Source organism: Bombina bombina, chromosome 2, assembly GCF_027579735.1.
Source record: "Bombina bombina isolate aBomBom1 chromosome 2, aBomBom1.pri, whole genome shotgun sequence".
In the NCBI taxonomy this organism is placed as follows: domain Eukaryota; kingdom Metazoa; phylum Chordata; class Amphibia; order Anura; family Bombinatoridae; genus Bombina; species Bombina bombina.
This window is the reverse complement of record NC_069500.1, coordinates 459,613,716-459,630,338: the sequence shown is the minus strand read 5'-3', so window position 1 is coordinate 459,630,338 and position 16,623 is coordinate 459,613,716. Positions and strand designations below refer to the sequence as shown.

At 40.6% G+C, this 16,623-nt stretch overlaps 1 protein-coding gene across 1 annotated transcript in view; it reads right to left on the bottom strand.

Annotated features, from left to right (window-relative positions):
* Positions 1-16,623, bottom strand: part of LOC128649048 (retinol dehydrogenase 14) — a 122,794-nt gene that overhangs the window by 11,331 nt on the left and 94,840 nt on the right. The window contains exon 4 of the mRNA XM_053702084.1: positions 14,775-15,077. Coding sequence (XP_053558059.1) covers positions 14,775-15,077 — 303 coding nt within the window. The remainder of the gene's footprint in view (positions 1-14,774; positions 15,078-16,623) is intronic.

The following is a 16,623-nucleotide window of genomic DNA, read 5'->3' as shown; positions in this document are numbered from 1 at the left end:
TGACAGCTTCGGACAAACACACTTGGCCTTTTATAGTATAGGATTACTTAGTCCACAAAAATAATAATACAGATCAGCAGGGAAGGGAAGAGTAATATGTTACTATTGTATGTTCATAAATAGGGTGATAAAGCATACCTCCCAACATTTCAAAATTCAAGAGAGACACCCCTCCCCCTGGCAAAAAATTTAAAGGGCGGGGCTTAAAAAATCATAAGACCAAAGTAATATAAATACAATTCTAAATAAAGTCATATCTTTTAATACTCTTAGGCAGCAAATCAAAAACAAGCTCAAACCACTGGTATAGCTATGTGAGCTCTGTATTTAATTAACCTTTGCAGAAACAGTGCTAAATATTTTTTATCTTAATTGGACATTTAATAATAGATTCTTTAAAACTCCACTCTGCATTCCCCATTAATATTCTAGATTCTGGCCTTTAAAGTTAGATACACACACACTACATAGCATACACTTACACATGCAGATACACACACACTACATAGTATACACTTATACATGCAGACACACACACTACATAGCTTACATGTATACATGCAGACACACACACTACATAGCATACACTTACACATGCAGATGCACACACACTACATAGCATACACTTACACATGCAGATACACACACACACTACATAGCTTATACTTATACATGCAGATACACACACACTACATAGTATACACTTATACATGCAGATACACACTACACAGCATACACCTATACATGCAGATACATACACACTTATATATACAGATGCATACACACACTACACAGCTTACACTTATACATGCAGATACACACACACTACATAGCATACACTTACACATGCAGATACACACACACTCTACATAGCTTATACTTATACATGCAGATATACACACACACTACATAGTATACACTTATACATGCAGACACACACACTACATAGCTTACACTTATACATACAGATACACACTACACAGCATACACCTATACATGCAGATACACACACACACACACACACACACACTTATACATACAGATGCACACACACACTACACAGCTTACACTTATACATGCAGATAAACAAACATGCTACATAGCATACACTTATACATGAAGATACACACTTATACATACAGATACACACACACACACACTACATAGCTTACGCTTATACATGCAGATACACACACACTACATAGCATACACTTATACATACAGATACACACACACTACATTGCATACACTTACACATGCAGACACACACTACATATCATACACTTATACAGGCAGACACACACACACACACATTACATAGCATACACTTATACATACAGATACACACACACTACATAGCATACACTTATACATACAGATACACACACACTACATAGCATACACTTATACATGCAGATACACACACACACTACATAGCATACACTTATACATGCAGATACGTACACACACTACATAGCATACACTTATACATGCAGATATGTACACAGACTACATAGCATACACTTATACATGCAGATACGCACACACACACTACATAGCATACACTTATACATGCAGATACACACATTACATAGCTTACACTTATACATGCAGATACACACACTACACAGCATACACTTATACATACAGATACACTTATACATGCAGATACACACACACACACTATATAGCATACACTAATACATGCAGATATACACTTATACATACAGATACACACACACACTACATAGCTTACACTTATACATGTAGATACACACACTACATAGCATACACTTATACATACAGATACACACACACTACATTGCATACACTTACACATGCAGACACACACTACATATCATACACTTATACAGGCAGACACACACACACACACACTACATAGCATACACTTATACATACAGATACACACACACTACATAGCATACACTTATACATGCAGATACGCACACACACACAACATAGCATACACTTATACATGCAGATACGCACACACTACATAGCATACACTTATACATGCAGATACATACACACACACACTAAATAGTATACACTTATACATGCAGATATGCACACTTCATAGCTTACATTTATACATGCAGACACACACACTACACAGCATACACTTATACATGCAGATACACACACTTCATAGCTTACATTTATACATGCAGACACACACTACATAGCCTACACTTATACATACAGATACACATACACAATTATAGATACAGATAGACATACACTACATCATATATGGGTATCTGTAACTCATTGTATGAGGTCCTGGGGTTGGCAAGCACATTAGCTGGCAGTCTGAGGCTGCCACTGTTCGTTACCCAGGTGTTGAACTGCTCATAGTATAAAACTGAAGGCATACTAGTATTATCACCAGGGGTTAGACGTCATCACTACCAGGGGTTAGAAGTCACCATTACCTGAGGTAAGAGGGTGTACAGCCTTCTCACTCATACTTAACCCACACACCATTCATTTTCCACAAGGAATCTAACAGGTATATAACCCTGGGAGAGAAAAGCCAGCTGCTTCTGAGTATGGGCCCAATAGAATTAAAAATATATAATTTTTTTAAAATGCATGGGGCAGTGTGGGACAGATGGCTAGCAACCCGGGACAGCGGGACAGACCCCTAAAACCGGGACTGTCCCATAAAAATCAGGACAGTTGGGAGGTATGATAATGTGTTTTGATATATTCTGGGGTCCTTGTTTTTAATAGTTAAATTATTTTGCAAACCAGTATGGTAATATATTGGTAACTTATGTGTGAATTTGCTAGAGATCTAAGGATGACATTTTGGAGAAGTACACTCCATTAAACAATGGAATAAAGATACTTTCTTAAATGGTATGCTGAATTCCACTTAAATGTGAGAGAAACAGAAATTATAATGTAACCACTGTTATCATTAGACTATGTTTTTTTTGTTATAGATGCAAAACACGCACACACACACCGTACACAGACACTGCACACACATATTACAACATTATATAGAAACTACACTCAGTACAAAACAACAATACACAAGCACACATTGAGTACACTACACAAACACTAGACACTAACTACAAACTATACACGGAACAAACAATGTACACTACACAAACAGCATACACTACACACAGTACAAACACTATATAAACACACTGAATAAATAACACATACTACAGACAATAACTATGACACTACATACAGAACAAACAATATACAACACTACACAAATCCCACACAAACACAACAATATAATTTAATTATTTGATTAAGGTTATTTAAATTTCAGAATTTCCACACTTAACTTCTGATAGAAAACTCTTGCATTAGTGTTCTCTCCAAGGCCAGTTTTGTGAGCAGCCCAGCAGTGAAACAGTTAAATAGAGCAATTAGACAACACTAAACAAAGCAGACTGCAAAGTGCGATTCCCTTATTAACTATTTCACTGCTGGGTTGCTCATATAACTGGCCTTAGGAGGGAACATTTGAATGAGAGTTTGCATTGTTTGGATGGTTTAGGGACTCAGGTTTTGGAAGGGACCTTGACGTGGTACCTGGGATGGTCCCATTTGGACAGATGCGGTAACTAACCATTCCATTTTTTTAATCTTACATGAGAGTTTGTGAGTGTTTGACTTTCTCTGTGTGTTGTATTCATTTGTTTTGTAATTTTCCCTATGGGCTTTGCACCAAACCTGTCTGGGGTTAACTGCCTGTGACTCTGGGGACAGCACAGCTTCCTGTGAGTGCCATTGAGCACCCAGGGCTGAGCATGTTGCAGGGTCATGAAATGTGTACCCAGTCCAGTCAGAGTATAGTCCCCTTCTGTGTTTTGTATATGTCTAGGGTGATTACATAAGCCTGTGCACCCTTCACTTGTTTACAGTTTGTTTGATTGAGAGATTGCATTGCTTGGCTGGTTTAGGGACCCAGGTTTTGGAAGCTTTGGACCTTGACGTGGTACCTGGGCTTGTCCCATTTGGCCAGATGCAGTAACTAACTCTTCCATTTTTGCTTTTTTTTAAAAAAATTTTTTATTGAGGTTTAAGTACAAGTGTACAATAAAAAAAGATATACGATGAGCAAACAAAGAGAAAAAAGAACATATGGTTGCAGTACAGTTAGAAAACTATGAGTACATCATATTAAAATAACACTAATCTTTAAATTGTTAGTATTGCATTGTAAAGATCAGAAGAAGGATGCAGTGCTCATTGTTAATGGTGGGTATTGTTCTACTTATGAACCCTCTAAAATGGATTAAGGAGGCCACTCTTGGGCCTTGAGCGGTAATACCATTTATAGAAGGTATCTGAAAGTGAAGGGGCCACTTAAGGGCCTCATCTTATGAACCTCATTTTTTATTTTTATAGTACTGTAACAGAACAGTATAGCGTTAAGATGTTATAGAGGGAGCTCTGCCAGAACAATAACTAATTTACAACTTTTAAGTACTTAGTGAAGAATAGAGCTGCACCCAAATCTAAGGGTTATCTTAAAAGGATATAGGGAGCCAGCTAAAATTATGAGTGATATAATTTAGAGTTGTCACAAGAAAAAAAGTCTCAAGGTTCAAACAAGATATGAACTGTAAGCCAGGTGGATTCCACTGCTAGATAGCCTGAAAAGAAAATTAGATCTTTTGTTGAACATCTAGATATGGACTATTGTAGAGCATTAGCAATAGACAAAATGATAGCCAGAATCATATTTTAAGCCCACAGGGGAGGCAATGGGTAAGCCTGTATGAAAAGGTATTTAATTTTATAAAAGGTGTGAGAGTTATGTATATGGTTCCAATATTTACACTATGGGTACTGGCATATTCATAAAAGTTTAACAAACACCCAAATGCCGAAATGTTAGGGATTCATCGCCTCCCCGTCCCGGCCGCTGACAGCAAGGCGCCATCCCAGAATGAAGAGTGAGGATTAAATCACTAAAAAATGGCTAAAGTATATTCTAGGGCAGCGGTCGCCAACCAGTGGTCCATGGACCACTGGTGGTCCACGAGAAGATGTTGGTGGTCCTTGACACCATCAACCAGGAATTAATCTTCTCTCATGGTGTTACCCCCGTCGCGCCGCAACTCCCTACAGTGCCTGGCTGGACGTCATTGAGAAACGACGGAGGAGAAGTTAAATCTCCCTATGCACGTTGCGTAGTGCTCTATTTTTTAACTCCTCCCACCCGACGCACTGCTCAGAGAAAGATGCTTCCATTCTAAAGCCAGCAGAGGTTGGTATAGTCTTGGCTTGAAATAGTGGAATTAAAGTATATAAAAAAAGAAAATCTTAAAAAAAAAATGTTCTCTCATATTTCATTTATTTTCTTCCCTTTACCTGTCTCTTTGTAGTAGTTTTCCTAATTCTTTCAGATGGACTTACATAACTGTCTTCCTCCCCTCCATCTTCTTTTTTTTTATTATTAAATATGAATTATTTTTAATTCTAATAATTTTCACACGCACAAAGCCATTCCACTTGAATTCCAGTAATTGCCATCCAGCAGATCAGCCATATCCCACCAGTATTATAGTAATTGCCAGTAACATCAGTCATGGTTAGCTTACATCCATATTGAGAGCTTTTGGATATAAACTTAATTTATGACTCCAATGTCCGTCCATGATCATAAGTAGTTTTGAATAATTCCTAACTTGGGGGAGGTGACTTGGAAGTCTTGTAGTCCTTTTAAATACAATTCCTTTTCCCCACTTTCTGCCTCTCTGTTTAAAGTTTAAAAGTTGACACTCACCCTTCATGTGTCTTTTGGAAGTATTCTCTCAGTTCTGTCATTCAGTTCGTTAATTCCAAAAATAATTCTTAAAAATGTGTAAATATATACATAATGTAAACTTAGCTATGGTTATACTAGTTATGTACAGTATGTGTGTATGTATAAAAAATATGTTAGTGGTCCACAGGATTCAAAATTGTGAGTTTAGTGGTCCCTGAGGTCTGAAAGGTTGGCGACCCCTGTTCTAGGGTGTAAGTAAAAAGGCAATCCTATAGGCTAGCTACTATGTGCAGTACAAGAGCATATAAGTTTATCCGTTTTTTAAGAGCATATGCATAGCAAGATAGGGATTAATAAACAGCAAACAGTTAAAGGGTAAAGGATAAGGGATTATAGAGAATGCAGGGAATCTGAAGCTGTGGGTCTAACAATGTGTTCTAAAAGAGTTAGTACCATGGAATCTAAAAATTGGCAAACACACACAGGCTGCAGATATGCACATAGCGAAACATGAGGAACAGTCTTGTAATGTAGAGCATAGTATTTATATGACATCTATATGGGAAGATCATATCACATTTAACTGAACATCTAAGCATGCATTAAAACTAAAGCAATACATCACAACTAAACAGGCTATGTGACTACAGTTACCTATCAAAGTCTAGGATGAGCATAGATATACAGGCTGCAAATAGACCAACAGCCAGACCAGAATAACATTAGGAGCATTTCCTTAGTTTGGAGCATATTATTTATAAAATTTGACACCCAGATAAAAGAATATAATATTTGGCTTAACAACCTTACAGGAACACTAAAAACGAAGGCAATGCAATGCAATACAATAGAACATGCTGTGCGGTTACAGTTCCTTGGCATGTGTTAGAGTGGATATACACAGGCTGCATATTGGCAGGCAACTAAACTAGAGTAACTATCTAACAATCTTCAGCCATTTAACAAGTCTAGAATCAAATACAACTACAGCAGGCTAGTCATCTACTGGTTCCTGTCACACTTTCCAGAAACAACCTGTATTAACCACCAGGATCCCATACTAGATACAGCAAACCTGAGTAGAAAAGAAAGACAGGGCGCTTGTCAAGACCGGTCCCAATCCTATCCTCAAGGATCCACCTTAGATGTAGTGAGGTTGTATAGGAAAAAATGGTAGGCGTCATCATTGTTTGTGCACAGAGCGCTATTTTTGGGTGCATATCTACTAAGCCAGCAGAGTCCCCAGAATCTAGCGAATGCCAAATATTCAAGAGATCCCTTATTCCATGGATTTTGGTTTCGCTTGATTGGGCAATAGAGCTCTCTATATTTTCATCCGGTAGTTGAGCCTAGACTTCTCGGGCTGTGAGCTTTGCAGAAGCAGAATAAGCTTCATCATTGACAGGTAGCAAATACTGGAGCTCCACCACATCACGATCTCCACATGTCACTGAGATTTGCTCAGGCTGTATGTGCTGTTGTAAGGCAGAACTTTTTGTAAAGCTAAATGCCACGTGCAGCTTCTCTTCAAAGACAGCGCTATGAAATTTAAGTAGACAGCGCAGATCCACCAGAATGTATGTTGCGGTCTCCATGGCATAATGGATGTAAGGCAAATTGACAAGGTACAATGCTATAAAAATGCTATAAAAACAGAATTTATGTTTACCTGATAAATTACTTTCTCCAACGGTGTGTCCGGTCCACGGCGTCATCCTTACTTGTGGGATATTCTCCTCCCCAACAGGAAATGGCAAAGAGCCCAGCAAAGCTGGTCACATGATCCCTCCTAGGCTCCGCCTACCCCAGTCATTCGACCGACGTTAAGGAGGAATATTTGCATAGGAGAAACCATATGATACCGTGGTGACTGTAGTTAAAGAAAATAAATTATCAGACCTGATTAAAAAAACCAGGGCGGGCCGTGGACCGGACACACCGTTGGAGAAAGTAATTTATCAGGTAAACATAAATTCTGTTTTCTCCAACATAGGTGTGTCCGGTCCACGGCGTCATCCTTACTTGTGGGAACCAATACCAAAGCTTTAGGACACGGATGAAGGGAGGGAGCAAATCAGGTCACCTAAATGGAAGGCACCACGGCTTGCAAAACCTTTCTCCCAAAAATAGCCTCAGAAGAAGCAAACGTATCAAACTTGTAAAATTAGGTAAAAGTGTGCAGTGAAGACCAAGTCGCTGCCCTACATATCTGATCAACAGAAGCCTCGTTCTTGAAGGCCCATGTGGAAGCCACAGCCCTAGTGGAATGAGCTGTGATTCTTTCAGGAGGCTGCCGTCCGGCAGTCTCGTAAGCCAATCTGATGATGCTTTTAATCCAAAAAGAGAGAGAGGTAGAAGTTGCTTTTTGACCTCTCCTTTTACCAGAATAAACAACAAACAAGGAAGATGTTTGTCTAAAATCCTTTGTAGCATCTAAATAGAATTTTAGAGCGCGAACAACATCCAAATTGTGCAACAAACGTTCCTTCTTCGAAACTGGTTTCGGACACAAAGAAGGCACGACTATCTCCTGGTTAATGTTTTTGTTAGAAACCACCTTTGGAAGAAAACCAGGTTTAGTACGTAAAACCACCTTATCTGCATGGAACACCAGATAAGGAGGAGAACACTGCAGAGCAGATAATTCTGAAACTCTTCTAGCAGAAGAAATTGCAACCAAAAACAAAACTTTCCAAGATAATAACTTAATATCAACGGAATGTAAGGGTTCAAACGGAACCCCCTGAAGAACTGAAAGAACTAAGTTGAGACTCCAAGGAGGAGTCAAAGGTTTGTAAACAGGCTTGATTCTAACCAGAGCCTGAACAAAGGCTTGAACATCTGGCACAGCTGCCAGTTTTTTGTGAAGTAACACAGACAAGGCAGAAATCTGTCCCTTCAAGGAACTTGCAGATAATCCTTTCTCCAATCCTTCTTGAAGAAAGGATAGAATCTTAGGAATCTTTACCTTGTCCCAAGGGAATCCTTTAGATTCACACCAACAGATATATTTTTTCCATATTTTGTGGTAAATTTTTCTAGTTACAGGCTTTCTGGCCTGAACAAGAGTATCAATAACAGAATCTGAGAACCCTCGTTTTGATAAGATCAAGCGTTCAATCTCCAAGCAGTCAGCTGGAGTGAGACCAGATTCGGATGTTCGAACGGACCTTGAACAAGAAGGTCTCGTCTCAAAGGTAGCTTCCATGGTGGAGCCGATGACATATTCACCAGATCTGCATACCAAGTCCTGCGTGGCCACGCAGGAGCTATCAAGATCACCGACGCCCTCTCCTGATTGATCCTGGCTACCAGCCTGGGGATGAGAGGAAACGGCGGGAATACATAAGCTAGTTTGAAGGTCCAAGGTGCTACTAGTGCATCTACTAGAGTCGCCTTGGGATCCCTGGATCTGGACCCGTAGCAAGGAACCTTGAAGTTCTGACGAGAGGCCATCAGATCCATGTCTGGAATGCCCCACAGTTGAGTAATTTGGGCAAAGATTTCCGGATGGAGTTCCCACTCCCCCGGATGTAATGTCTGACGACTCAGAAAATCCGCTTCCCAATTTTCCACTCCTGGGATGTGGATTGCAGACAGGTGGCAGGAGTGAGTCTCCGCCCATTGAATGATTTTGGTCACTTCTTCCATCGCCAGGGAACTCCTTGTTCCCCCCTGATGGTTGATGTACGCAACAGTCGTCATGTTGTCTGATTGAAACCGTATGAACTTGGCCTTTGCTAGCTGAGGCCAAGCCTTGAGAGCATTGAATATCGCTCTCAGTTCCAGAATATTTATCGGTAGAAGAGATTCTTCCCGAGACCAAAGACCCTGAGCTTTCAGGGATCCCCAGACCGCGCCCCAGCCCATCAGACTGGCGTCGGTCGTGACAATGACCCACTCTGGTCTGCGGAAGGTCATCCCTTGTGACAGGTTGTCCAGGGACAGCCACCAACGGAGTGAGTCTCTGGTCCTCTGATTTACTTGTATCTTCGGAGACAAGTCTGTATAGTCCCCATTCCACTGACTGAGCATGCACAGTTGTAATGGTCTTAGATGAATGCGCGCAAAAGGAACTATGTCCATTGCCGCTACCATCAAACCTATTACTTCCATGCACTGCGCTATGGAAGGAAGAGGAACGGAATGAAGTGTTTGACAAGAGTTTAGAAGTTTTGTTTTTCTGGCCTCTGTCAGAAAAATCCTCATTTCTAAGGAGTCTATTATTGTTCCCAAGAAGGGAACCCTTGTCGACGGAGATAGAGAACTCTTTTCCACGTTCACTTTCCATCCGTGAGATCTGAGAAAGGCCAGGACTATGTCCGTGTGAGCCTTTGCTTGAGGAAGGGACGACGCTTGAATCAGAATGTCGTCCAAGTAAGGTACTACTGCAATGCCCCTTGGTCTTAGCACCGCTAGAAGGGACCCTAGTACCTTTGTGAAAATCCTTGGAGCAGTGGCTAATCCGAAAGGAAGCGCCACGAACTGGTAATGCTTGTCCAGGAATGCGAACCTTAGGAACCGATGATGTTCCTTGTGGATAGGAATATGTAGATACGCATCCTTTAAATCCACCGTGGTCATGAATTGACCTTCCTGGATGGAAGGAAGAATTGTTCGAATGGTTTCCATTTTGAACGATGGAACCTTGAGAAACTTGTTTAAGATCTTGAGATCTAAGATTGGTCTGAACGTTCCCTCTTTTTTGGGAACTATGAACAGATTGGAGTAGAACCCCATCCCTTGTTCTCCTAATGGAACAGGATGAATCACTCCCATTTTTAACAGGTCTTCTACACAATGTAAGAATGCCTGTCTCTTTATGTGGTCTGAAGACAATTGAGACCTGTGGAACCTCCCCCTTGGGGGAAGCCCCTTGAATTCCAGAAGATAACCTTGGGAGACTATTTCTAGTGCCCAAGGATCCAGAACATCTCTTGCCCAAGCCTGAGCGAAGAGAGAGAGTCTGCCCCCCACCAGATCCGGTCCCGGATCGGGGGCCAACATTTCATGCTGTCTTGGTAGCAGTGGCAGGTTTCTTGGCCTGCTTTCCCTTGTTCCAGCCTTGCATTGGTCTCCAGGCTGGCTTGGCTTGAGAAGTATTACCCTCTTGCTTAGAGGACGTAGCACTTGGGGCTGGTCCGTTTCTACGAAAGGGACGAAAATTAGGTTTATTTTTGGCCTTGAAAGACCTATCCTGCGGAAGGGCGCGGCCCTTACCCCCAGTGATATCAGAGATAATCTCTTTCAAGTCAGGGCCAAACAGCGTTTTCCCCTTGAAAGGAATGTTAAGGAGTTTGTTCTTGGAAGACGCATCCGCTGACCAAGATTTCAACCAAAGCGCTCTACGCGCCACAATAGCAAACCCAGAATTCTTCGCCGCTAACCTAGCCAATTGCAAAGTGGCGTCTAGGGTGAAAGAATTAGCCAATTTGAGAGCACGGATTCTGTCCATAATCTCCTCATAAGGAGGAGAATCACTATCGATCGCCTTTACTAGCTCATCGAACCAGAAACACGCGGCTGTAGTGACAGGGACAATGCATGAAATTGGTTGTAGAAGGTAACCTTGCTGAACAAACATCTTTTTAAGCAAACCTTCTAATTTTTTATCCATAGGATCTTTGAAAGCACAACTATCTTCTATGGGTATAGTGGTGCGTTTGTTTAAAGTGGAAACCGCTCCCTCGACCTTGGGGACAGTCTGCCATAAGTCCTTTCTAGGGTCGACCATAGGAAACAATTTTTTAAATATGGGGGGAGGGACGAAAGGTATACCGGGCCTTTCCCATTCTTTATTTACAATGTCCGCCACCCGCTTGGGTATAGGAAAAGCTTCTGGGAGCCCCGGGACCTCTAGGAACTTGTCCATTTTACATAGTTTCTCTGGGATGATCAAATTCTCACAATCATCCAGAGTGGATAATACCTCCTTAAGCAGAGCGCGGAGATGTTCCAACTTAAATTTAAATGTAATCACATCGGGTTCAGCTTGTTGAGAAATTTTCCCTGAATCTGAAATTTCTCCCTCAGACAAAACCTCCCTGGCCCCCTCAGACTGGTGTAGGGGCATTTCAGAACCATTATCATCAGCGTCCTCATGCTCTTCAGTATCTAAAACAGAGCAGTCGCGCTTACGCTGATAAGTGGGCATTTTGGCTAAAATGTTTTTGATAGAATTATCCATTACAGCCGTTAATTGTTGCATAGTAAGGAGTATTGGCGCGCTAGATGTACTAGGGGCCTCCTGAGTGGGCAAGACTCGTGTAGACGAAGGAGGGAATGATGCAGTACCATGCTTACTCCCCTCACTTGAGGAATCATCTTGGGCATCATTTTCAGTGTCACATAAATCACATTTATTTAAATGAGAAGGAACCTTGGCTTCCCCACATTCAGAACACAGTCTATCTGGTAGTTCAGACATGTTAAACAGGCATAAACTTGATAACAAAGTACAAAAAACGTTTTAAAATAAAACCGTTACTATCACTTTAAATTTTAAACTGAACACACTTTATTACTGCAATTGCGAAAAAGTATGAAGGAATTGTTCAAAATTCACCAAAATTTCACCACAGTGTCTTAAAGCCTTAAAAGTATTGCACACCAAATTTGGAAGCTTTAACCCTTAAAATAACGGAACCGGAGCCGTTTTTAACTTTAACCCCTTTACAGTCCCTGGTATCTGCTTTGCTGAGACCCAACCAAGCCCAAAGGGGAATACGATACCAAATGACGCCTTCAGAAAGTCTTTTCTATGTATCAGAGCTCCTCACACATGCGACTGCATGTCATGCTTCTCAAAAACAAGTGCGCAATACCGGCGCGAAAATGAGGCTCTGCCTATGATTAGGGAAAGCCCCTAGAGAATAAGGTGTCTAAAACAGTGCCTGCCGATATTATTTAACAAAAATACCCATATTAAATGATTCCTCAAGGCTAAATATGTGTAATATATGAATCGATTTAGCCCAGAAAATGTCTACAGTCTTAATAAGCCCTTGTGAAGCCCTTATTTACTGTCTGAATAAAAATGGCTTACCGGATCCCATAGGGAAAATGACAGCTTCCAGCATTACATCGTCTTGTTAGAATGTGTCATACCTCAAGCAGCAAAAGACTGCTCACTGTTCCCCCAACTGAAGTTAATTCCTCTCAACAGTCCTGTGTGGAACAGCCATGGATTTTAGTAACGGTTGCTAAAATCATTTTCCTCATACAAACAGAAATCTTCATCTCTTTTCTGTTTCAGAGTAAATAGTACATACCAGCACTATTTTAAAATAACAAACTCTTGATTGAATAATAAAAACTACAGTTAAACACTAAAAAACTCTAAGCCATCTCCGTGGAGATGTTGCCTGTACAACGGCAAAGAGAATGACTGGGGTAGGCGGAGCCTAGGAGGGATCATGTGACCAGCTTTGCTGGGCTCTTTGCCATTTCCTGTTGGGGAGGAGAATATCCCACAAGTAAGGATGACGCCGTGGACCGGACACACCTATGTTGGAGAAAATAGTTTTAAATTGCAGTGACTGGTGAGGTGACACTGCTCCTTAATGACAGGCCCACAAGGGGTACCCGCCAGGGGGTCTAAATGATGACAATAGTCCTCAGTGTGACTTGGGAGCCCGGGTGAATTTGTAGAATCCTGCAGCCACGCGGTTGGAATGATGGCCGCCACCTATGCAGAGTCAGGATAGGGCTCCGATCCCAATTCAAAGATACAGTACAAGAAATTAAATTTGGCTTTCACCAGCTACTAGATAAAAGTTCAAGGTATACTCAAGGGGTTTTTCAAGGTACAACTCTGTGAAAAACGGTAGATTGGGTTGAATATAGCACCGTCAGGACCAGAGCAGCAGGACCATGCGACCATTCTCTCCTCCCCCATTTTTGCTTTTAATCTTAGCTGAGAGCTTGTAAGTGAGTGCTGGACTTTCTCTGTGTATTGTATTAATTTGTTTTGTATTTATCCCTATGGGCCTTGCACCCAAACCTGTCTGGGGTTAACTGCCTGTGACTCTGGGGACAGCACAGCTTCCTGTGAAAACCATTGAGCACCCAGGGCTGAGCATGTTGCAGGGTCATTGAATGTGTACTCAGTCCAGTCTGAGAGTGCAGTCCCCTTCCATGTTTTGTACCTATATATATATATATATATATATATATATATATATATATATATATACACACACATACATACCCTACACTAGTGGGAGCTAGCTGCTGATTAGTGCCTGTACACATTTTTCCCCTGTGTTTGGCTAACTAGATGTGTTCAGCTAGCTACCAATAGTGCAATGCTGTTCCTTCCGCAAAGGATAACAAGAGATTTAAGAAATTTGATAATAGAAGTAAATTGTAAAGTTGTTTAAAATTGTATGTTCTATCCAAATCATGAAAGAAAATGTTGGGGTTTCCTGTCCCTTTAAGCAAACTTACTGTCATGCTGTTGCCAATCACTTACTTTCTTGTAAATACTTTAATAGACCGCACACGCAGACATACACACTGTAGAACTATATGAAGCACCTCACTTCTGTCTGGCACCTCAATGATTCAGTTCTGGATTTCCCAATAGAGATGTGCATATGGCAGTTTTGTTTACTGCCGAATGCGGAAGTAGGAGGCTATTTTCGGTATTCGGCTCGTTTCAGAGTAGAATATCTTCTTCTGCAAGTGAAACACACCAATATCTGCGCTAAACCAGCTTTTCACTACAAGAGACTGCTAGTCCATGCGGGCCATATAGATAACATTGTGCTCTCTCCCGTGGAGTTGTGCATGACACTGCACTAATTGGCTACAAGGCAAGTCAATAGATAATAAATAGCCATGTGATCAGGAGGGCTGTCAAAGAAGTTTAGATACAACGTAATCACAGAGATTAAAGTGTATTAATATAACCATATTGGCTTTGCAAGACTGGGGAATGGGTAACAAAGGGATTATGTATCTTTTTAAACAATAACATTTTTGGAGTAGTTCAACTTACCTGGATGAACTGCGCATGCTGTAATTCCGTGTCTCTCCACCTGCTGGGCCAGCTCCTGAGTAAAATAGACATTTGCCAACTTGCTGCGACAGTAGGTAAATAGCGGGACTATATTATAATTTAAATCACTGAGGTCCAGTTTTAGATACTTGTGTACGTTAGATGTTACTGTGACAATACGGCTGGGAGCACAGCTCTTGAGACGGTCAAGCAGAAGATTAGTTAGAAGGAAAGGTCCCAGATGGTTGACTCCAAAGCACATACTGAAGCCATTCTCTGTCCAGTCTAAAACAGCAGGCACTCCTGCAAAATATCAAATGACAGAGGATTTACTAAGTATTAGAGATAGATTCAGAAAGAGCATGTAATTTTAAACAACTTTCTAATTTACTTTTACTATCACATGTTCTTTGTTCTCTTGGTATCCTTTGTTGAAAATTAGGGGGCAAGCTCAGGAGCGTGCACATGTCTGCAGTACTATTTGGCAGCAGTTTTGCAATAGTACTAGATGCAGAACTTTTTGCAACCATGTAGTGCTCCAGACGTGCATGCTCCTACCTAAAGTATCGATTCAACAAAGAATACCATAAGAAAGAAGGTAATGTGGCAACAGAAGTAATTTGGATTTTTTTTTAAAAAACATAATTTATTCTTACCTGATCTTTATTGTCCACAAGTCCTTTCTGTTGGGAATTCATAAACTGGCCACCAGGAGGAGGCAAAGACACCCTACACCAGAGCTTTAAGTATCCCTCCTACTTCCCTTATCCCCCCAGTATAACATAAAGCGAAGGACTGGAGGAAGAAGAAAGATATTAGGGTAAATAGGTGCAAACTGGAACTGTCGCTGACTAGTAAAAATGGGTGGGTTCATAGACTCTCACCACCAAGAAAGAAAACATAATTTATGTAAGAACTTACCTGATAAATTCATTTCTTTCATACTGGCAAGAGTACATGAGCTAGTGACGTATGGGATATACATTCCTACCAGGAGGGGCAAAGTTTCCCAAACCTCAAAATGCCTATAAATACACCCCCCACCACACCCACAACTTAGTTTTAATGAATAGCCAAGTAGTGAGGTGATAACTAAAAAAGGAGTAAAAAAAGCATACAAAAAGAGGAACTGGAAATATAATTGTGCTTTTATACAAAAAGTCAAAACCACCATAAAAAAGGGTGGGCCTCATGGACTCTTGCCAATATGAAAGAAATTAATTTATCAGGTAAGTTCTTACATAAATTATGTTTTCTTTCATGTAATTGGCAAGAGTCCATGAGCTAGTGACGTATGGGATAGAACTACCCAAGATGTGGAAGACCACAGAAGAGTTAAGGTCTATGAATACGGCTCATGCCGAAACACGTAAAACCTGTTTTCCTTCTTCTACCATGTGTTTTACTATGGATTAATAAAGTATAAATTTTATTACATCAGCTCACGGAAATTAACTTTTTTTTATATTTTTTGTACCACAGAAGAGTCACTAGAAAGGGAGGGATAAAATAAAAACAGCTATTTCCGCTGAGAAATTAAATCCAAACAAAAATAAGTTTTTCTTATAAAGCTCAAGAAAAAAACTTAAATCATAAGCAGAAGAATCAAACTGAGACAGCTGCCTGAAGAACTTTTCTACCAAAGACTGCTTCAGAAGAAGCAAAGTAAATGAATGCAAAAAAGAGCAAGTTGCTGCTTTGCAAATCTGACCCACCGAAGCTTCATTCTTAAAAGCCTAAGAAGTGGCAACTGATCTAGTAGAATGAGCTGTGATCCTCTGAGGTGGAGATTGCCTCGAGTCCAAATAAGCTTTGTGAATCAAAAGCTTTAACCAAAATGCCAAAGAAA